Consider the following 24,873-nt stretch of genomic DNA (forward strand, 5'->3'; position numbering starts at 1 on the left):
TGGGAAATGGATGGGGAAATAGTGGAAACAGTGTCAGACTTTATTTTTCTGGGCTCCAAATCACTGCAGATGGTGACTGCAGCCATGAAATTAAAAGACGCTTACTCCTTGGAAGAAAAATTATGACCAACCTAGATAGCATATTCAAAAGCAGAAACATTACTTTGCCAACAAAGGTCCGTCTAGTCAAGGCTATGGTTTTTCCTGTGGTCATGTATGGATGTTAGAGTCAGACTATAAAGAAAGCAGAGCACCGAAGAATTGATGCTTTTGAACTGTGGTGTTGGAGAAGACTCTTGAGAGTCCCTTGGACTGCAAGGAGATCCAACCAATCCATCCTAAAGGAGATCAGTCCTGGGTGTTCATTGGAAGGACTGATGCTGAAGCTGAAACTCTAGTACTTTGGCCACCTCATTTGAAGAGTCGACTCATTGGAAAAGACCCTGATGCTGAGAGGGACTGGGGGCAGGAGAAGGGGACGACAGAGAATGAGACGGCTGGATGGCATCACGGACTCGATGGACATGAGTCTGAGTGAACTCCGGGAGTTGGTGATGGACAGGGAGGCCTGGCGCGCTGTGATTCATGGGGTCGCAAAGAGTCGGACACGACTGAGCGACTGAACTGAACTGATTCCCTCTTTAATCTTACTGACTAAAGCCCAGGATACACTGACTCCCCACAGATAACTGGCTATTCTCTAAAATGCAGATGCTTAGGAAAAGTCAACTGTGTTCATTTCCAAATCTGGTTCATGCCATTATAAATACTACTGCACTTAAAAAAATGTTAATTAAACATTATGTCAACTGAGGAAACAGAGTGGAAAAGAGCAAGCTGCTGTTTCTATGACAGCTAAATGGATGTTTTAGAAAAACGTGGTAAAGATGAGTTGCTCTAAATAACTGTCATGAAGTAAGGTATGGACAAGATAACTGCAGAAAACTGAAAAGTTCTACGAAAATCTAAAATTTTGCACACCTCGGGTGATTCACAGGTACCCAAGCTTTTACCTCTTTTATTTAATTAAAAGTATAAATTTTGCATGACCCATCATTGATGCAGCTTGTGCCAGAAAAGGATGCTGCAGACCTCCAACTGGCAGAAAAAAACTCAAACAGTTTTGGACTGTATCAAAAGATTAGGGGGGAAATGAATATTTATTTTCATTTAAAATAAAATATTGAAGGTATGCATATATTTGTAATTTTTAACAATGCTCTAACCAATTTCAATTAGCTGGTTCTTTTCAATAAGCATTTCAAAAGAGAGTGTCAACTGTAATTGATAACATTCTCCTTCAACAATAAAAAGGTCAAAAGAAATAGAGTCACTCATGCAAATCAAAATTACTATACCTTTTCCTTTGAATCCATGGAGAAAAGATCAAAAGAAAGAGAAAAGCAAGAAATCAGTTCAAAAGTTCAGAGAAAAGACAGGTAAAATTTCAAGAGTATAAGTGGTAAACTTTAGTTATCTGTGAGAATGATACTAAATGTGATTAAATGATATGTCTAGCATTTATATTTAGGTATTGGTAAATAGAAACAGAAAAAATTCATAATATCCAAATTTTAGCATAGCAAACCCAAGTCCATTAAATTTGATAAAAACAATTTCAAAAAGATAATCCACTAAGGTGTACTAACAACTCAAAAAATGAAAAACTAAAGGGCCTTACGACAGGGATAGATCTCTAATAAGAGTCAAATTTTTTGAGATCCTATAATTAGGTAAGAACCAAGATATATAACAAATAACACATACCTTTACTTCCTTAAGAATAGGAATTTTACATCATGCTTAAGAAACTTATGATTACTATTCTAATGACCCAGGCCTTCATTCCAAAGAGACTCTAATGGTACTTAAGTTCTTCCTGCTCCACTTTTTCCTATATCAACAAAGATGTTTAAAAGATCAGATTTAATCCAGACCTCAAATCTAGATACTTCTTAGCATTATTACTCTGCCATTTGTTCCTGACTTTCAAGCAAATTTTAATCCATTTGTTAAAACTCATTGACCAGATATCTGATTCCTACAAAAATAATGAGTAAAATTTATTAACTGCATGATTAAAAATCCAAACCATAACTAGAATGTTATGATTCTTTCTCAAAATGCTCATTATGGCATACTTTCTTTTTCATGAGACTTTAATTAAAGATTACTGTTTCATCAAATCCACGAGAAAGTTGCTTGGGTCTATAAAAAATTAGAAAGCAGGCCCAAGGAAATTGAGACAGCAATGAAAGACAATGTACTCTTCTTCTCCCCTGTTAGCTTTTTATCTTAAAAGACTTCATTTTAATTTGTTGCAGTGAATTCTACATGGGTTTGATTATAAGCAGGCACATATTCTTAGAACCTTGGTGGGTAAGGAAGAGATATTAAAGCAGATAGAGTTGAGAGTGAGTACTGGTAAGGGGGAACAAAAATAAACATGTTCTGCTGATAGATAAACATATGCATTATAGTCTATCCTTGTTCATCTTAGTTCTTGCATTCTTTCCTTTTTGTATCTTGGAATTTGCCTCCATTTCTCTCAGAACAGGTGAACAACTTGGAGGGATGGAAACGTACTAATCTTGGGATTCAGTATACTTGGATTCTGAATTTGGCTTTGCACCTGTCACTTAACCTCTCTGGTTCTCAAATACCTCATATGTAAATAAGGTGACTGACTAAAAGTCCTTTCAATATTTTTTCCCAAAGTTCTATCAATCTAATACCAACCCTGCCCTCATAGGAAAACAAGCATTCTTATACCTGATAGGAGAGCAAGTTGGTAAAACTTTCTAGGAGGCAGTTAGGCAATATACATCAGAAGCGTTTAAAGTGTTCATACCCTGACATAAGCAAGTCCACTGTTAGGAATTTGTCTGAAAGAAGTAATCATGTGCACAAAAAACTGCAGTTACAAAGATGGTCATCACTCTATATTTTTGTTTAGAAACAACCTAAATGTCTTATAGTAGAAAATGACTGACTAAATGGTGAATCCATTTAACAGGATACATATAGCCATTAAAAATGATGTTACACAGAAACAGACACACAGAAAACAAACTTATGGTTACTAAAGGAGAGGGATAAATTAATAGATACAAACCACTACATATAAAATAGATAAACAACACAATCCTGTATATCACAGGGAACTATATTCAATATCTTGTAATAAACCACAATGGAAAAGAATATGAAAAAGAATATATATGTGTGAGTATGTGGGTGGGCATGTGTGTGTGTGTATATATATATATATATATATATATACACACACACACACACACACAGGACCTGTATCACTTTGATGTACACCAGAAACTAACACAACACTGTAAATCAACCATACTTAAATTTAAAACAAAAAAGCTAATAACACAGGAAAAAAGATATTACAGATTATTTTAATAATTACATAGAAAAATGTTCATTATAATGAAAAAGCAGGTTACAAATTAACATGACCCAATTTGGGGGTGCACATATGTATACACATATGTACAGGAAAAAAGATTACAAGGTCATATAGAAATGTTAGGAATTATTTCTGGATGGCAGATTTTGGTGTATCTTCAATCTTTTGCTCATCTAAACTTATAATGAACACATATTGTGGAATAAGAGAAACAATTAAAGAATCAATTTAAAGTTTTCTCTAGAGAATTGTATTTTTTGTTTCCATTCTTCTCATCTCCAGAAAATAATTTGTATCCATCACCTTTGAAAAGATTAGATGTTAAAATCACATGACGAATAGGCTTCTAGTATAATGGAAAACTTGGAAGTCAAATTATTCAAAAACAAGGGAAAATGACTAGTTATTCACTCATGATAAAGATGCAAGGCCCACAAAGATCAAATTATGGTTCTGCTATTAAGGTGTTCCCCGGTATTCCATAAACAATATTCTGTAGCATCCTTACTAAAATACAGTGTCATCAGGAATTCCATTTGAGAGAGTTCCAAAAGCTTTAAAATCCATGAGAACACTAAAAATGACAGGAAAACATTTTCTAGTAGTATTTAAACAGAACAAAATGTTTTGCTCTTAGTATTGAGGGCAAAAGCAAAGAAAGATGAAAATCAGGGTTATTTAGTCTCACAGAGGAAAAAAAATGAAAAAAATACTTAGGATTATCACATACTATAAAAATAAAACTAACAAAAGTTCTCATCTCAACCCCAAAAATAAAGTGATTATGGGCTAAAAAAACTTTCAGTTTAGAGGGATTTACAATGTAAATGAAAAAACCTTACTATCAGTTAAGAGTTACTGAAAATTACTGAGAAAGCCTGGAAATCTTTCCCTGAAGATCTTTGCAAACACTTACTACTCAGACATGATTTAGAATAAAAAAATTACCACCACCACAAACCGGAGGCAGACAAAATGACAAACCTTATCACTCTCAACTTTACATTCTTTTTGTCTAGGTCTGCAGAGAGTCAAATGGTGTATGATATGATAGCTTATAAATTCACAGAGAAGAAAATAAACTTGCAATGAGCAACAAAATGAAGCTGAGTCAAGCAATTTTTAACTATAAAAATGCTCATTGGTACTCTTCAAGTTTTTCTGGCATTTTTCAGAAAAATAAAGTTTACTATAAAAACTGTGACTAAGAGACATTATCTTTTAAAAAACTCAAATACTTTATATTTAAAATAAGCAGCTAGAAAATTTACCAAATATTAAGGCCAGTCCATGAGATGTACCCACTGCTATCAAACTGGATACTGCCTGAGAACAAAAAGAAGATTATATTTTAAAACATTACATCAAGGATCTTGAAATAATCAGAATTAAATTTGTTGGTCTTCTTTCCTCTAGACACCAGATAACATACCAACTATTATAAATAAGGAAAATTTCATCTAGGAGGCAAAACGCAGAACATCTTATTTCTTGGCATCTCTCTAAATTTACTCTAAGGGTAACAATACTAAAATATCATATGTTCAACATTATAGGTAAAAACATGCCACTTAACTTCCTCTAAAGCAATTTAAAATAAAAAAAGTTCAAGGGTCCAAAGTAAAGGCACTTATGCTACCCAACCATGAGCCTCCTATGAGGTGTGGGAAAAGGACAGGAAAGACCTTCCCCAGCTCATTCACAACAGCCAAAAGGCGCCAGGAATATTCAAAACTCAGCCCACTTCCCTCACCAATTGACTGACTAATAAGAGAGCTACAGGAGGCAGCTGGTAATAGTTGAAAATAGAAGAGAGGGCACTAGTGTGCTTTCAATATCCCCCAGTTCTCTATAATCACCCCCACAGATTTACTATTTGGCAAGCTTGGCAATGGAGCTCAGAGCTGTTAAATGTACTATTTACCACAAAGTCATTTTACCGAACACTGTTTCCACTCCCTATAACCAAAAGGAGGTCAAGTCACAGAAGGAGCAAATGTACCTGGGTAGGATAGTACCACATTTAATAAATCTGGAAAAGGGCTAATCAGTATCCCATTAAATGCATCTCAAAAAACAAAACTGAAGAGTAACAATACACTAGAAACAAAGAGAATATTCAACATGAATAAATTTTAAATGATTGCTGGCAGTAAATGACATATGAATTTATTCTCATAAAATGTATGTAATAACTGAGTATCAGAAGAATAAATCTAAGAAAACCCGGTAAGAGAAAGCTTACCTTTAAAAGATTATTTAAAGTATACTTACAATTGCTGTAGGCAAGCCAGCATCTACTTTGTCCTAAATAAAATTTAAAAATAAAGTATTTGAAAAGATATTTCCACTTTTAAACCAAAAAAAATGGTAAAGGCCCTCTCTTTACATATATAATTCAGACAAGAGGTGGAGCCATCACTTTTGCCCCCAACTACAGAATTTTAGCACTGATGTTACAGCTTAGGATAGTGATTCTCAAAAGTCAAGGAGCATCAGAGTCACCGGGAATATCTGTTAAAATGCAGATCCCTAGCTACACTGCTAGAACTAGATTCCAAGTCAGCAGGTCTGGGATAGTGCCCAGGAATTTGCTTTTTCTTAGGAAATTTTTATGCAATGGACACATTTTACAAAATCACTATCTTAAGGTATCTCCATTATCTTAGGTGATCATAAAATGATAAATACACTTTAATTTGAGTCAATTTTAAATATAATCCCATGTCATATTACCTTGAGGAGGATTCCAAAATTAAACAACAAAGTTCACAACTCCAAAAGTTTCATCTCTCCTAAGTGTTCTCCAGGCATAGACTACAAGGCTATGATGGTCAACACCCTAGGAAGCCCTAATAACATCACTATCCACATGGCTGAAGGCATTACTAAACAGCCATTCAGAGGAGATACCCCAAAATATAACTAGCTTTACATGTTAATAAACCAACCATCACAGAAAAGCATACAATTTAAATTGAGCTGGTAATCCAAAATTAGAAAAACAAAGTATGAAGACTGTCACAAGAAAAGCAGTTTTCATTTTAACATACCAAAGGAGCTCAGCCATGGCAATGAAATAAGAACAGAATGCAAACACTCTGGGATTTATTAGAATTTTTCCCTCCTCTTCAAGAGAAAAGAGAAACCCTTTTAAATAACAGATTTATCTAATCATTGTTCAATGTCTGAGTTTTAGTTCAGTCTCCATTATTCAAAATATTTTTAAAACTGCACAGGTGGGTCAAATGACTGTTCTGGTTCATCTTGATTTTGAAAGGAATGAATTTCATCACCTACATAAGGATTAAATTCAGAAAACGTCATGGAAATGTAATCCTCAACAGGTGGTTCCTATTCTAGCAAATATGAGTTAACTCTCCACCTAAAAGAGGAAGGACAATTGCCTAGGTTTCCTCCATTGCTTGCCTATCTCTCTATTTAAATTGAATTCATGATATATGAGTTGGGCCAGGATATACCAAATGCCCACAGAGGACACTTTTTCCTTTTTTGTTGTTTTTGGGGTTTTTTTTGTTTGTTCTGGTTTGCAGGGGGCGGGGGGGGGGGGGGGGGGGGTAGGGGGTGGGTGGTTCTGCAGTAAGAGCTTTCACTGATAAACCTAAAAATTACAATGTGGCTATGGTGTCATGATCCACTTCTGTATCAATCTCTTACCCTCATAAAAAATAAAACTTTGTCCAAACTGACTGTGCAAAACACTGACTAATAAACTCCATGAAAAGAACATAAAAACATATCAAAGTTCCTGGGATATGAGTCACTATTCATATCAACATCATTATTATTTCTATTACTTATAGAATCTATATATTGAATTCAGAAAACCAAAACCGAAAGACTATGTAAAACTATAAGCCTCGAGGCCAAAGGAAAATTTGATAAACATACCAGAATCAGCATCTATTGTCTTAATGGACTATTAAATATTTTCACACTAATCCAGTGCTCCAAACGATTTTCAAAACAGACACAGATACTCTGTTCCAGCCATTACACACTGGCCACTTTCACCAATACCACCCCCGTTTCACAACAAAAGCAGCACTACACTTGGAGCCAAAAACCCCCAATTTTGAGTAATTGCTCTGCTATCTCCTAACCCAATGATGTAAGACAAGTTAATATCACCTCTGAGTCTGTCTTCTCATTTGTAAAATAGGATATGGCTTTCCCTACTTTCAAAGTTGTAAGAGTATATGAAATAAGGTACAGGAAAAGACTTTTGTGAATTATAAAAACATCACTCAGTTGTAAAAGATTCTGATCAATCATTCCTCCATATGAAAACACTAAAAAAAAAAAAAAATCGCTCTACCTCAACCAAATACACAAGATGGCAACTAAACTGAAAAGGAATTTAAAGAAAAGGCAGATAGTGTTTCTTTTAGGCTTGCTGCCATATTTCATTTAGGCACACCCGAGACTCCGGGCAGACCTTTATTTCATGGCTGCACTAATTTCTATGTCAAAATGTGTAGCTATGTCTTATGAGTCAAAAATAATCACACAAAACCCATGAAAGCCAGATTCTGTTTTTCTTAAGCCTCGGGCCAAGAGAAGTGCTGTGCTTTGTTTTGTGCTCATTCCTGCTTCATTATGCCATTGCAGGTTATAAAGCTGGGGGAAGAGAACAAAATACTTACAGCTGCAGACACTATCTGGGCAGAAATTCCCTTCAAAAGTGAATGTCGCATAACTGATCCATGGAGTGAAAAAGAATCAGGTAATTTCTTCTTTCTTTAAGAAAAAAAAAAAAAGGAAAACGTTCACGAACAGAAAATAAAAACTGAAAAGGCAAGGTCTTTAAAGCTTTGAAAGAAGAAAAAGTAAATAAAAACAAGAAAAGCAGAAAGCAATACTGTATTAATTTGTTAGCTCTGTTTTCTGAAGACTTATAAAGTCTAACAGTCTCACACTAAAATGTTACACTAAATTCACCCTGAACCTCCGAGAAGCACAGCAGGAAAATGAATAAAGCCACCATCTCTTCTTCACAGATTCAACCTATTCCTTGCTCACCTTAATAACTGCAGCAAAAGGCTGTGCTACTCATCAGAAGGTCACTTACAGAGAAGCCCTGCTTCCTGGTCTACATCACCTCTACCTGCCTTCCACCTTTGCAACCATTCTTGCGCTACTGTTGTCTGTAACGACCCTCTCATTCTCCCAACCAACCACCTCAAATTTCCTACTCATTACTCATTCTCTGATGCTCCTACTAACAGCTCCTTCCACTTACCCTACTCATCACTGTACAAAAAATACTTCTTTAAGCTTTTACCAAACATGGAACACCTACTCCCTTTCACTGAACACCTGGCTTTCATGACTAAAAGTATGTTCTGGGGATACAAATATAAAAAGCTCAAAGTTCCCACTCTCAAGGCTCTCATATCCTAGCTAGAGGGACTAATGAGTAACTCACTCAAATTAAAGGATAAATTTTAGAAAAGAAAAATGAACGAAGCATGATAGAAACAAAATAAAGAGTTTAAATCTTGTTTTTTAAGGGGATATCAGGGACAGCTATAGAAAAGAGAAGACATCTGATCTGGCCTTGATGGATAACTAGGAGTCTGTCAAACAAAAAAAAAGCACAAGCAAAAATGTGAAGATGTAATGGTGTACAGTGTGTGTGGGGAGTGTGAGTACACAAAAGGCATGGGCCAGGAGGCAGAAGTGGGAGTGCTCAGCGTTTCTGTCAAAATAGTAAGCAGGCTTCAGACTGACACCATACAAAGCAGTTTGGACATTACTATGTGGGCAAAAAGATGACACCACAGCTTTTAAGCAGGTTAGTGAGCAAATCATCAAAAACATTTAAGTTATTGTGATTCCATACAAATCTTAGGATTGCCTTTCTGTGAAAAAATGTCATTGAGATTCTGATAGGGACTGACCTAAATCTATACATAGGTAGGGGTAGTATGAACATTTTAATTAATCCATGAACATGGAAAAGCTTTCCATCCATTTGTCTTCTTTAATTTATCAATGTACTTTACCTTTCAGTGTACAACTCTTTCACCTCCTTGTTCCTAAACGTCTTCCTAAGTACTTCATTGCTTTTGATGCTGCTGTAAATGTGATTTTTATTATTTTTTATATATTTCATTGTTAGTTTATAGAAACACAACTGATCTCAATCAGCCAAAGTAATCTTAAGAAAAAAGAACAAAGCTGGAGGCATCACACTTTCTGATTTCAAACTATATTATAAACTATAGTAACCAAAACAGTATGGTACTAACATTAAAAAAGACATAGATCAATAACCAGAATAGAGCACAGAAATAACCACTTGCATATATGGTCAACCAATATTTGACAAAGGAGCCAAAAACACTCAATAAGGAGAGAATACTCTCTTCAACAAACGGTGCTAGGAAAACCGGGTAATCACATGCAGAAGGAAACCATATCTCTGTCTTATACCACTCACAAAGATTAAATGGCTTCAAGACTTAAACATAAGACCTCAAACCACAAAACTCCTAGGAAAAAGCAAACAGAAAACCCCCTGACAGTGGTACTGGCATAGATTTTTTTAGTTATGTGTGACACCAAAAGCACAAGCAACAAAAGTGAATATACATATTATATATATATATATATATAAATATATATATATATATGACTACATCAAACTAAAAAGCCTCTGCACAGCTAAAGAAGCAATCAAAACATAAAAGGCAACTATCAAACAGGGAAAAGTATCTGCAAACCCTTAACCCCATAATAACCAATATATAAAAAGAACTCTTACAACTCGGGAGCAAAAAAAAACAACAAATAGGTATTTTTCCAAGGAAGACATACAGATGGCCAATAGGTCCATGAAAAGGTGCTCAACATCACTGATTATCAGGGAAATGCAAATGAAAACCACAATGAGATATCACCTCATACCCATTAGTATAGCTATTATCAAAACAACAAAAGAAAAGAGTTGGTGGGGATGCAACAGTGTCCCTGGACACTGTTGGTACGGATGTAAATGGTGCAGCCACGATGGAAAATAGCATGGAGGTCCCTCAAAAAATTAAAAATAGAACTACCATGTGATCCAGCAATCCCACTTCTCGGTTGTACACCCAAAAGAAACAAAATCACTACTTTTTAAAAAGCAACTCATAGAAACAGAGACTAGAATAGTGATATCCAAGGGCTGGGGGAAATACAGAGATGCTAGTCAAAGGGTATAAACTTACAGTTTTTAGATGAATAAGTTCTAGAGATCTAATGTACAGTGTAGTGACTACCATTAACACTGTTATATACTTCAAAGTTACTAAGAAAGTATATCTTCGATTTTCTTACTCCAGAAAAAAATTATAATTATGTGAGGTGATAAAGGTGTTAAGTAACCTTTCTGTGCTAATGTTCGTAATATACACATATCAAAGAATTACACTGTATACCTTAAATCTACACAGTACTGTATGTCAATTATATCTCAATAAAGCAGAACAAAGTTCAGTTGTAGAAAAAACTGATGAACAAGTTAATATACCCAGCCATGGCCCATATTTCACAAGAGTTGACAACCTAAAGAATACAGCCCTGGTACGGGCAAAATTTAAAAAGTTGAAGAAAAATACACCGACAAGTTATCAACATTAAAGTTACACATGAATTCAATAAACCATTTACATTATGCTTCCTCCACTTCTCCTTCCTTTTCATGTGCTCTCCAAGAATGTGGAAGGTGAAAGCAGCCAAAATGAAGCTATTTAGGGTTAGAAGTCCTTTTCCCAAATCTTTAATCATCTTTGCAACTCTCCTCTGAACCCACTCCAAGGGAATGAAGAAATGCTGGCGCTGTCCTTAGACAGCGGGAGGAAGGTGGTGGAGGAAGGAGGGAGGGAACAGAAGGTGGAGGAAGGTGGTGGAGGGAACAGAAGGCTGGTGAGGTGATTCCCACCACCTTTCCCACACAGCTCCCCATTTCCACCACAGACACTGCTCCAGGTCTGATGTGTGCGCCCTCTAAAGGCTCTCCTGCTTCTGGGACTCCCTGGCTATACTTGGCTTCCTACTGGGGGCTTCCCAGGTGGGGTTAGTGGTAAAGCATCTGCCTGCCAATACAGGAGATGATCCCTGAGTCAGGAAAGATCCCTGGAAGAGGAAATGGCATGGCACTCTAGTGTTCTTCCCTGAAAATTCCATGGACAGAGAAGCCTGGTGGGCTACAGTCCATGCAAAGGGCTGGACACAGCTGAGTGACTGAGCACACAGCCTGGAGCTGCAGAACACTGGCATGGTACCCACCTTCTTATGCTCTCCTCTCAGCAGTACCAAAATCTTCAAGGTCTAACAAGCACTTCATTTCCACTACTTTCCATGCAGGGCTTCAGCAGACCATATTATATACAAGTGTGATGTAAACAAATACTTACCAGAGAGCCAGAAATAAACCCATATATCTACAGTCAGTTAATCTTCAACAAAGAAGGCAAGAATATAAAATGGGGGAAAAAAAGCCTCTTGAGCTTAGTGGTGCTGGAAAAGTTGAACAGATGTATATAAAGCAATGAAGATAGAACACACCTTTTCATCATGCACAAAAATAAACTCAAAATGGCTTAAAGACTTAAACATAAGCCACGACACCATGAAACTCCTAGAAGACAACATAGGCAGAACAGTCTATGGCATAAATAGTACCAATGTTTTCTTTGGTCAGTCTCCCAAGGCAAAAGAAATAAAAACAAAAATAAACAAATGGGACATAATCAAATGTACAAGCTTTTTGTACAGCAAAGGAAACCTTAACCAAAATGAAAAGACAACCTACAGAATGGGAGAAAATATTGGCAAACGATACACCCAACAAGGGTTTAATTTCCAAAATATATAAACAGCTTATACAACTCAAGAACAACAAGAAAAACCAATCGAAAAATGGACAGAAAACCTAAACAGACATTTCTCCAAAGACATATAGACAGCCAACAAACACATGAAAAGATGCCCAACATCACTAACTATTAGAGAAATGTAAACCAAAACCACAATGAGATAACACCTCACACCAGTCAGAATGGCCATCATTAAACAGTCTACAAGTGTTGAAAACAGTATGAAGGTTCCTCAGAAAACTAAAAATAGAATTACCATATGATCCAGCAATCCCATTTTGGGGCATACAGCCAGACAAAGCTATAATTCAAAAAGACACATGCACCCTTATGTTCACAGCAGCACTACTCACAAGACCCAAGACATGGAAACAATCTAAATGTCCAATGACAGATGAATGGATAAAGATGTGGTACCTACATACATTGGAAGACTACTCAGCCATTAAAAAAAAAAAGAATTAAATAACACCATTTGCAGTAACATGGATGCAATCAGAGATTATCACATCAGGTGAATTAAGTCAGAAAAAGAAAGACAAATACCAATATGATATCACCTTTACGTGGCATCTAAAATATGGCACAAATGAATCTATCTGTGAAACAGAAAGAGACTCACAGACAAGACAACAGATTTGCGATTGCCAAGTGGGTGGAAGGGTTGGGGAGGGATGGACTGGGAGTTTGCGGTTAGTAGAATTACATAAAGAATGGATAAACAACAAGGTCCTACGGTATAGCACAGGGCATTCACTCTCCTGGGATACTGGAAATATCCTGGGATAATGGAAAAGAATATGAAAAAATGTATGTATATGTATAACTTAGTCACTCCTGCTATACAGCAGAAATCAACACAACTCTGTATATCAACTATACTTCAACTTTAAGGAAGAAAAAAGAGAATACTTACTTTTTTAAGTTGGTCCTGTCACCACTATCTGAGCTTGCCACAGATGAAGTATCATAAGAGTGAGAATCAATAGTATCAATGTTTAACAATGTAGGATCTTCAAGAACAAAAGATTCATCTTCATCATCAGTCTAAATTAGAAGAACATGGATACATAAATTCAAAAGTCCAAATACTCTATAAGTCAAACAGGCATTAATGGGTTTCTCCAAATAAACATATGCTTACTCTGTTTTCCACCCCTTTTCTGTGCATTGCTATTGACCAGAGAAGCACAGTACAGAATTACATTTCAACTCTAGATATCTCTCCCTACTTTTTTCACTCCAAAAAATTATTTCTTGTAGCTGAAAGTAGGAGCAGTTATGCAGATTATACTTTTAGTTGCCAAATATTTCTTCATATTCAAACTTGTCTAGGTGCTTTACTAGGTAACTAACAGCCAATGGCTGACTGAAGAAAATAAATACCACCTGACTATAAATAGTATGCCTTAATAAACATGACAAACAGAAGAAAGGCATTCTGGGTTGGCAACAGCATGTGCAAACACAGTGATTTCATAATATGGATTGTGCCGATGAAAAAGGAAGTAGTCTAAGATGAGCAGAGTATACAAGGAGGAGTTGGAGATGCTCCTAGAAACATAAGCTGGGACCCACATTGTAAAAAGCTTTATATTTCATTTAGCTAGGTGACAGGAGGTCCCACATTCACCACTGCATTCCTAGTGCCTAGTACAATGCCGGACACACAATCAGTACTCATTTACTTAATAAATTAATGTACTGCATACCGCAGGCAGCTGGAAGGCAAGATCTCTAAGAAATCAACACATGATGAGAATCATGTTTAAGAAGATAAATGGGGTAGAATGAAGATGAATGAGAGTAGAGGGGAAGACTGGGGCACGGAGACTAATAAGAACCAGGAAAAGGCTACTGCAATGTCAAGGAAAGAGAGAAGAGTTCAGTCTAGGAATGCAGTCGAAGGGGCCAAGAGAAGGAATAAGGAGACATTACTGAGGTCATTAAAGATTCCTGCTTACCATTTAAACAGTGTTTTGCAGGGGGCAGAGGGGGTTAAGTTTAAGAAAGAAGTCAAAAAGATTCCAAGGATTCTAGCTAGAGCAACTAGGCAAAAGGTAAGACTACTAATTGAGATAAGAAAGAACAGGAAATAAAGCAAAATAAGTCTAGCTTCAAACAAGCTGACTCTAGGCAGCAGACATTAGAGAAAAAAGTTCTGATCATACCTTCGGTTTCAGCTGGACTACCTTCTCCCTTTATCCACGTTCTTAAGACCGCAGGCCACACTCCACTTTCTCGACCCATTACTGGCTACTGAGTACTACTCTTTAAGTTACCAGTCAACTCTGCCAGCCTATGTTCCTTCAGCATGCTACTGCCCCCTATGCATCAAGTAATACCACTGGCCAAGCCTCACTTGTGGCAATTTTCTCTTCCCTTAGTTTCCAATGCTTCTCTTTACTGTTCCTTCAACTTACGTGGTCTCTTCCATTAGTCATGTTCTCTACTTTCTCTTCAGTGCAACCTTTGAGTGATTTTGTTCCCCAGGATTATATTCTTGGATGTTGGCTCTTGCTACTTCACACACTTTCTGTATGAACAAGCTAATCCACACCTATAGCTTCAAATACCATGTCATGCTCAGGACTCCAAAATCTGTATCTTTAGTACCAACATTTCTCTTGAGGTTTAGGCCACATTTCCAACTGTTTTTCAGATATCTCCACATACAAATGGAGTGCTAAGAACAGGATGAAGGTTTGCAAGGAGCACTGTGTTACTTGAGAGCTGTGCAAGAATGGAAGGACTGCCTTAGGGAAAGGGAACGGAAACAACTCATAAATGAAATGCAGAACCAAGGTCTTAAGCAAGAGAGTCAGCCAGAATCTTATTTGATTTTCTTAAGCAGCCCAGGGATATAATTAAAGAAAATAGATTAGCTAAATTAAGCCAGGGTTGAGGGCTTACGGGATTAAGTAGGGGGGAAAAATGAGGAAGATAATGAAGGGTATCAGTGAGGCTGAATTTAAAATTACTAGCTTCACGGTGTGTGCTGTGCTTAGTCGCTCAGTTGTGTCCGACTCTTTGAGACCCCATGAACTGCAGCCTGCCAGGCTCCTCTGTCCATGGAGATTTTCCAGGCATGAATACTGGAGTGGGTTGCCATGCCCTCCTCCAGGGATCTTAGGAATCAAATCAGGGTATCTTGCATTGCAGGTGGATTCTTTACCAACTGAGCCACCGTGGAAGCTACACGGTAGAGATATCAATTCTCACAAACTGATGTGCAGAATCTACACAATCCTATCAAATTTCACCTGGTATGTGTGTGTGTAAACCAATAAAGTGATTCTAAAACTTACGTAGAAATGCAAAAGACTAAGAATAAGCAAGGCAATCTTAAAGAACAGCAAAGCTGGAAGATTGAACCTACTGGATATCAAGACCTATTATAAAGGTCCAAACAGACTGTGATATTGCGGCAAGTACAGAAAGACCAATGAAATCACACCCACCACATACGATCACCTGATTTAAAACAAAAAGTGACACCACAGGAAACAGTGCTCAGTAAGTGCTGCTGCCACATACCTCACACACACACACACATTTTACATGAACTGCGGATCTAATGTAAAAGGTAGAACAATAAAGATTTTAAAATAAGATGGCATCAACATAACCTTGAAATTTGCAAAATTTTCTTCAATAGGATGCAGCAAAAAGCTAACAAAAATGGAAAAACTTAGTAAGCTGAACTACTGCTAAGAACTTCTGCTCATCCAAAGAAACCATTAACTGAGGGAAAAAGTAACCCACAGAATGGAAGAAGATATTTGCAATACATACATCTAATAGAAAGCTTAGATACATCACATATAAAGAACTCCTAAAAATACTTTAAAAATCAACTCAACAGAAAAAGGGCAAAACACATGAAAAAGCAATTCACAAAACAGATATCCAAAAGGCTACAACATATGTCAAGGAACACAATTTCATCAATCTTAAATTGAGATTAAAACTCTGATGTGATGCTACTACACACCTATTAGGTATGAATGGTTAAAGTGAAAAAGAGAAAAATTAAAAAGTTGATGAAGATATGGTGTGTGTATATATATATATATAACCATATATGATATGGAAATACATATGATAATATCATATATAACCATATCAGGTTATACATATAACCATATCCATATATTGCTGCAGAAAGCATATACTATCACAACCACTTTGAGAAACGTGTAGCAGTATCTACCCAAGCCCATATCTGACCATGCCCATATCTAACGATGCAGCGATTCTACTCTGAGGAACATACCCAGAAGAAATGTGTGTGTGTGTACACGTTTGTAGGTACCTGAAGACATGAATAAGAGCATTTACAGCAGCACTTGTCCAAGTGGCCAGAAACTGCATATTATAAAACTTCCCATAAACAGCAGAATGAATAAAAAAATGGCATGTATTTTACACAGCAAAGGGAATGCATGAATAACTACATGCAGGAAAATACAAATGAATCTAAAAACACAATATTAAGGGAAATAAGTCAGATGCACAAAAGCATATATTGTATAATTCCATTTTTATGAAGTTCAAAGCCAGAAAGCCAATCAATGCTAGTAGAAGTCAGGACAGTGATTATCCTGGGTTCGATACTAAAGGAGCACAAGAGGAGTTTCTGGGGTGCTAGCAATGCTTTATTTCTTCAGATGGAATCCAGTTACAAGAAGAATTCTGTTTGTGAAAATTCACCAGGCTATACACTTATGACCTGTGCACTTTTTCTTTATGTATGTGATATCTCCATTAAAAGTCCAAAAGAAATATCCGGCTGCACGAGCCAACAGCAGAACTGAAGTCAGGGCTACTCTCAAACACTGGGGACTAAACAAAATCAAGAGATTTGGTCCTAAGGAGTGCAAAGAGGAGGTTTAATGGAAGGAAGAGAATGTAGGGATGGGGGAGGATTATTATTAGAGAACGGAATTTCAAGGTTAAAAACCTCAGAAGTAGCACAGTTTCAAAGGATGCCAAGGCCCAGTAACATTATTTCATGATTGAAGTTCTGAGATTTAGCATGTCTCAGTAATCTCTAACTTTCGTAAAATAGATGGCCACTTCTTCCCAGCATCTCTTCAGGTTTATTTATGAATTTTATAGGATATATGCACCCACATATCCTGGAGCAAGTGCTTATTTACACTTTCTACTTCTGTCCCTTTTCTTTCTTAAAATCACTCAATACTTCTTCCCTTTTTAGTCTTCATGTTCTACAATTTAAATTATTTTCACTTGTCCACCTGTTGAGCTCCCTGGTGGTGTGACAGCCAGCCAATTTCTAGTCCTATTTTTCTCTCAAAATCAGAGACAATCACACAGCACTTCATAATCGCAGTATTTAACACTGTGACCCAAATGCACAAGGCACCCAGATTAGTGAGGAAGATAACAGTATCATCATCTCAGTTAACCGCTAGTGATTATTATACTTACTGATACTAGTAGATATGTAAATTCCGCAAAGATAGCTTTCCTTCATTATAAACTACAGCCTCATTCATAAGAGCATTACTTTGACATTATTGTACAAAGATGTAGAAACAGGGCTTTGTACACATCCTCTAAGACTATTTTTAGTTCTCACTTCGTAACCGAAATAATTATGTGATTAACATCATGTTATGAAAACTGACAAATCTCTCTCCATCTCTAAATGAAAGATTTCCTCTCTATTAGAAAGCAATAAATAAATATGACTTTAACAGGATAGTCTCTCATTGACCAAAGCCTTCTTGGTCAAAATTATAAGTGCTCAAGTCTTCTTAATATAGATCGAGCATAACATTTAAAAATATATTCAAAGAAACAGCGATATCAAGATGATATTTTTAAAGAACAAAAGATATAATTCACAGAGAAAGTAGTTTGCATCCTAGATAGTACTGCCTATAAACCTAAAAGTATAGATAAAGAAGTAATAAAGGGGCCAGAGAAGAAAAAAAAGCAAACCAGGGCCCAACCCCACCTATGGGGCCAGTGGGCATTTCTGTTGAGGAATCTTTGCATCATCTTTTACAAAACGTAACTATGGATCTGAAACAGATTTTTTAAAATCTTTCTTAAATTAGGAGCTAAAACTTCCAATGGGAGTCTTAAGCAAGTTGTTAAAAGATCAAGAAGACTGAGTTGAAGAATTGTCAGCAGATGCAGGGTACAAAATAGCCAGCACACTTCATCAACATGTACTTCCAAAGAGCTCCTTTATAGACTTTATGATCTGCTAATTCAGAAAGTAACATCATTTCAGAGCTCTGAGAAACTTTTTAATTGAGATGGTATTCACAAGATAAACTATGGCGGCTTCATTTTCTTTATATAGAAGGGTGATGAAGTGCATTACAAGGCTGCGGATAAGCTTTTGTATCTCCTGAGGCCAAGCTATTTGAATATCACTGGTAGAGATGACATTATCAAAACATAATACAAATCTCAAAAGTGTCATGAATTTAGTATTTCAACTCACTTAATAAAACACTTCTTTAGTCGGCCCAAGTATGAGGTATTATCCTGGGCATAGAGATGAACAAGACATGGCTTCTGCCCCTGAAAAGCTCACAATCTAGAACTTTCTGCAATAAAGGAAATACTCTTGGTATCTATTCTGTCCACTACAATAGCCACTAGTCACATGTGACATGTAATTACTTGAAGTGTGCCTTGTACAACTGAGCAAATGGATTTTTAATTTTTCTTTACCTGTAATCAGTTTAAATTGCCACATGTGACTGTTGGCTCCCTTACTGGACAATGCAGATCTGGAAACATACACTATAACCCAGAAATATTCAAATCAACATGATAAAACAGCGACTGTTAATATATACTTACTTCATTTAGTATGCTTTCCAGTGTCGGAGGAGTATCAACCTGAGGAATATCGAACTCCTTATCATCAATCTAAATAGAGAAAAGAAATTAATACTCACATAATAATGCTTTCCCTCTTATAATTGGGAGGGTGTTTTAATTGAACCACTATCCATTAGAAGACAAACAGACCACCAAACTCTTCTCACGGAAAGCCAACTCAATAATTCATGACATTAAGGGTTGGGTCAAAAAACTACAGAACTGTTTCCTTTTCTATCCACATATTCAGTTTATCAAGGACAAATATGCACTGATGACAACATCCTAACAATCCTTTCCAGAAAGCTTCTGTTGAAGGGCTTTGGCATCTGCTTTCTTAAACAAAACAGCATTTCTTGCGACAAACCCTAAACTTCTAAGTCATAAGAGATAAACAAAGGTCTGACACTGAATTTCCTAATTATTTCATAAATTATGGTGGTGGATGATTAGGTCAAACAACTTGTTACTAAATATTCATATTGTCACAAAAACCTATTGATATCAGATCAATGAGGAAAAAAAATCACTGCACAAGAATTCTAGGTCTACCACTAGCACTATGATAGAGGTATCATTTAACATAGCTGCACTTCAGCCTCTTCCCCTGTAAAATGGAGTATCAGAGCATTGTGAAGCTCAAATGAGAAGATATATTAGTGTTTCATAAACTATAATCAGCTATAGAAATGAAGAGTATTATTTCATAAAACTGTATATAGATGCCTATTAATCTATGCAAAAATGATGAATTTAGAGTCTTTGAATTATAAAATGCACTCTAAGCAACATTTTGGTTAAACATCATCACTTGACAAAAGTTGAATTTTTACCAGATCATTTCTGAACTCCAGTTCCTTGTCCAGATCTATGTAAGAGAATTTTGAAAGTGAAGCTTCTAGACTGAAAGACTTGTTCAGATCCTCATCAGTAGTCTTGGCACAGAGGCTTTGTTCCACATTTTCATGGTCTGGTTCATTTTCCATGTTTACTTTTAATCACTGTATTCAGTCAATCCAAGCAAGTTTTTGTTTTTTGGCCTCAGATCATGACGAACTAAATGATGATCTCCTTTCAAAAAAGAAAAAATATATCACTTAGATTTCCTCAAATGGACATACCAAACACTTACTGGGTCAGACTTTTGTGGAAACTGATTTCACTCAATCATCTGATTATAGACAAAGAGAAATCATATCCTAGGGTACAAGCTATGATACAGAGGGGGAGGGTTTTTATGGGAGCACAAAGGAGGACTATCTGACTTAGGAGTCTGGGAAATGGCCCACCACCCAAAGTCCTAAATCTGGTGACAGTGATGACATAGGACAAGCTCAACCACTAGACCTGGTACCAACCAGATTTATGTACCTAAGAACAAGAGGGTAACTGGTGCCGAAATCTGCAGTTAACCCCTTCTTCACATTCCCAAACTTGAACCGATCTCCAGTTCTCCGTGAAGACAAGCAGATAGACCAGTTTCGTCATCAAAATCCAGACAGGGCCAGAGACCTCTAAGGGAAACTTCGTGTAGACACAGAGGGCCCAGAACGGGTGGCAAGTCACTTAACAGGACGCTAGCAAATCTAAAGGCTCAGCTCTATTAGGGGAGGCAACAATGACGCCAGTGTAAAATAACGCCACAGCTGACCAGAGATTTCCAGAAAGACGGCTAGCTAAGGGAATGCAGAGACAGTAAAGAAAAAGAAATGTATGCAAATTTTGTTTTCTCACAGCTCTAAATGATACACTACCATATCAAAAAGAAACAGAATCTGCTTTATTAAAAAAAAAAAAAAACTGTCTAGAAAACAACTGTCTGCAAAATTTCTGAAAAACTAAAAATATACTCAGGAAAAATATATATATAGTTTAACCATTAAATTTGCCCTTACATGTTTTTTGTTAATAATTAGGATACAAGTGACCAAACTTTAAAACGTTTATCACTTAGCTCTGCCTGTATACAATAAAAAAACCAAAAATATGAAAATAGAAACAATGCCGCAGTAATGATAATAATAAAACCAAAGGTAATTTTGTTTTCTAGGCTGGGTGTTTTCCAAGGTACCCCATGAGCACTAATTCTCAGGAGGAAGCTTTCTCAAATGATATACTACCCGCAGACGGCAAAAGGAAACAGCAACCCACTCCAGTGTTCTCGCCTAGGAAATCCCATGGACAGGAGAGCCTGGCGGGCTACAGTCTGTGGGGTCGCAAAGAGTCAGAGATGTGACTGAGCAACTAAGTGCTCATGTACCACCAAACTTCCCCACCAGACAAACTTCTCTTACTCTTATTCCTTACTGAAGTGAAGGCAGAAAAAAAAAGCTAACAACCACTGAGCCACTGAAAGAATTAATTTTCTTAAAAGGAGCTGAGGATTAGTTGTTGTTATTGTTCTTTTAAAAATAACATGCCCAAAACTCACTGACAATTTTATCTAGTTAGGCTCATTTTTCGGAGAAGGCAACGGCACCCCAGGCCAGTACTCTTGCCTGGAAAATCCCATGGACGGAGGAGCCTGGTTGGCTGCAGTCCATGGGGTCGCTAAGAGCGACTTCCCTTTCACTTTTCACTTTCATGCATTGGACAAGGAAATGGCAACCCACTCCAGTGTTCTTGCCTAGAGACTCCCAGGGACAGGGGAGCCTGGTGGGCTGCCATCTATGGGGTCGCACAGAGTCAGACACGACTGAAGCAACTTAGCAGCACGAGCTGGCTCATTTTTAAGTGCTTAATGTAAATTCCACTTCCTTCGATATTTCTTTTTATGATTTTTTAAAATGAATATCTACTATGCATAAGACATAGACTCATGAAGACTGATTTTCAAGAGCTGAAACCAATTTGTGTAGCTAGTATATTTGTGTATTACCAAACAGATTAATTCCTTTCACGTGTCACAGAAGACAGACTCTGAGGTTCTGGCCTACAAACACATGCTATCGACTACATTCCTAGAAGACATAACTGAGGGTCCTCTGTGTCTGGCAACATTTGAAAGTATCTTTCCAGTCTCGGGTACTAAATGTACTTCTCCTTTTGCAATAAGCCAAAGGCAGGACAATATTAGCCTTTATGAGCCTTTCTTCAAAGAAGACTGAATTGGCTCATGACAAATTACTTCTCAATAAAGTTCCCTCTTATTTGTACCACTTAGCAAAAATGATTTCAATTAGTCAAGGGATACTTACAAATATGCACAAATATTCACAATCAGTGTTTCCCGAAGACAGTTAAGTTTTATTCTTATACATTTTTAAGATAGTGGGAAAAGCCACATTATAAAAACAAAAACTTTAAACTCTATAACCTAGAACGTTTCATTCTTCACATCTGTGTCCCCAAAATAACTCTGAAAGGAAAATAATTTTTTCCTGGCTCTTTTTCTCTCTTCTATCTGGAGTTAATAAGAGGTTCTCAAAACAGCTCAGCATCTGTGAACTCCAATACCAGGCTGAAGAAGTTTCAAGAAATCAAGCATTCTCTGAAAAAAGAATGTCACCCTGCCATGCCACCCTACTTCATTTTCAACCTTCACTTCACCGAGCTCCTATTAGTGTAATATGGTGGCAAACTGGAAAGAATATAGAGCAAAGAGTCAATTAAAATCGTATCTGAATCTGGACTTTACCAGTTCCTATCTATGACCGTGGTCAATCAGTCTACCCTTTCTGAGCTCCTCTATTTCTATATCTGTAAGATGAAATATTGTGACCATTTGTGCTGCTTGCCCAGAGCATCACCTCTTGTTCTGGGGAGAGCTCTTTCAAACTATTTGCTTCCTGTGGAGGCTGTCAATAAAAAAAGCCCCTAGTAACAAAGACTGCACAATACAGCCAGGGTCCTTCACCAAGATGCACCAAAATGCAACTGGTAAGGAAGAGCCACTCCCGCTGTTCGTTAAACAATGTATAATAAGGCTAAGCAATATTCCCCATCTCTACCCCATCCCATTCTGCAGAAAAGGAGGTCATTTATTCAATACATATCAACACCAATTATGCATCTGTCACTGTCTCTACCAACAAAATTTACACTCTCGGTACAAATTTCATTCTTGCTCAAGAATGAAAGCAACCTATAACCAGAACCAGAGAAGAGGAGGAAAGAGTGTACTGTATCATGCAGGCCCCAGGTTCCCATCTTTTATGTAGGATGTTAGCTCCGGACATAGCTTTCCAGCATTTAGGCTACATAAGCCAACACAGTCCCCCAGTTTTTCTTTTTTTCTGGCGGCGGGGAGGGGGAAGAGTCACAATTAAGACTCCCAACTCTCAGGAATACAATTACCTATTTTGCAGAGTTACTGTGAAGAACATATGATATGATGACTGTAAAGCATTTAGAATAATGTCTGAACACAGAACAAGTATTCAAGAAATGTAAACCTGCAAGATTTCCAGATTCTTTTAAGGACCCTGAAACAAGATCTGGTACTTTTGTAAAAGTCTAGCCAGTGCTAAGTATATCGAAAGGTCACCTTACCGGAAGGCTATACTACTTATAATAACAATAATAGCAGTTTCCTCATGAACTGAATCGACTTCTCTGGTGACTTGGACAGTAAAGAATTCACCTGCAATGCAGGAGACCTGGGTTCAATCCCTGGATGGGGAAGATTCCCTGAAGCAGGAAATGGCTACTCACTCCAGTATTCTTGCCTGGAGAATTCCATGGACAGAAGAACCTAGTGGGCTACAGTTCATGGGGTCGCAGAAGAGTTGGACGCAAGTGAGTGACTAAACACAAACAAGCGAAACATAAACTGAATGGCAGAGGTTAGCATCTTGAGTTGGGGAGACTATCCTGGACTATCCAGATGAGCCCAGTGTAACCAAAGAGTCTTTAAAAGTGTGAGAAAGGGGCAGAAGACCATGTCAGAGAAAGAGATGTGACAAGAGAAGCAGGGTCAGAGAAGTGCTGTGCTGCAGGCTCTGAAGATGGAGGAAGGGTGCCAGGAGCCAAGGAATTTAGGCAGTCTCTTGAAACTGCAAGAAACAAGGAGATGGACTCTCTTCTAGGACCCTGGCCCTGCCACAGCTTGATTTTGGCCTAGTAAGACCAATGCTGGACTGGTGCACTATAGAACTGCAAAATAATAAATACGTGGTTCTTTTAAGCCATGAAATTTGTGGTAATTTGTTACAGCAGAAATAGAAAATGAATACACTAGCAAACTTCAATTGTTTCTGGCCATATCACCAGCATTCTGAAATACCTACCCCTCCCTTGTCACTTGGTATTGCCCATATATTTATTGAGCAAACTCTTCCAAATGCAGACTACTGATGAAACACTTAATACATAGTACTTGATATTACGCCTAAACAGCATATTAAAAAGCAGAGACATTACTTTGTCAACACAGGCCTGTCTAGTCAAGGCTATGGTTTTTCCAGTAGTCATGTATGGATGTGAAAGTTGGACTATAAAGAAAGCTGAGCACAGAAGAATTGATGCTTTTGAACTGTGGTGTTGGAGAAGACTCTTGAGAGTCCCTTGGACTGCAAGGAGATCCAACCAGTCCATCCTAAAGGAGATCAGTCCTGGGTGTTCATTGGAAGGACTGATAGTGAAGCTGAAACTCCAATACTTTGGCCAACTGATGCGAAGAGCTGACTCATTTGTAAAGACCCTGATGCTGGGAAAGATTGAGGACAGGAGGAGAAGGGGACAAGAGAGGAT

At 37.2% G+C, this 24,873-nt stretch overlaps 1 protein-coding gene across 4 annotated transcripts in view; it reads right to left on the reverse strand.

The window, feature by feature from the left end:
* The window catches only part of VPS8 (VPS8 subunit of CORVET complex), a 302,450-nt gene that overhangs the window by 272,646 nt on the left and 4,931 nt on the right, over nucleotides 1–24,873 (reverse strand). For 2 of the 4 annotated variants that reach the window (XM_052647322.1, XM_052647320.1), the window contains exons 2-7: nucleotides 20,016–20,253; nucleotides 19,162–19,230; nucleotides 13,229–13,359; nucleotides 8,095–8,188; nucleotides 5,702–5,734; nucleotides 4,699–4,753 (exon numbers count right to left, since the gene is read on the reverse strand). In XM_052647322.1, the coding sequence (XP_052503282.1) occupies nucleotides 4,699–4,753; nucleotides 5,702–5,734; nucleotides 8,095–8,188; nucleotides 13,229–13,359; nucleotides 19,162–19,230; nucleotides 20,016–20,168 (535 nt within the window). In that variant the 5' untranslated portion in view covers nucleotides 20,169–20,253. Of the gene's footprint in view, nucleotides 1–4,698; nucleotides 4,754–5,701; nucleotides 5,735–8,094; nucleotides 8,189–13,228; nucleotides 13,360–13,456; nucleotides 13,526–19,161; nucleotides 19,231–20,015; nucleotides 20,254–24,873 lie in introns of those variants that run through there. The other 2 variants (XM_052647321.1, XM_052647323.1) reach the window with 2 other exon arrangements.

The sequence above is a fragment of the Budorcas taxicolor genome, chromosome 1 (genome assembly GCF_023091745.1).
Source record: "Budorcas taxicolor isolate Tak-1 chromosome 1, Takin1.1, whole genome shotgun sequence".
NCBI lineage: Eukaryota > Metazoa > Chordata > Mammalia > Artiodactyla > Bovidae > Budorcas > Budorcas taxicolor.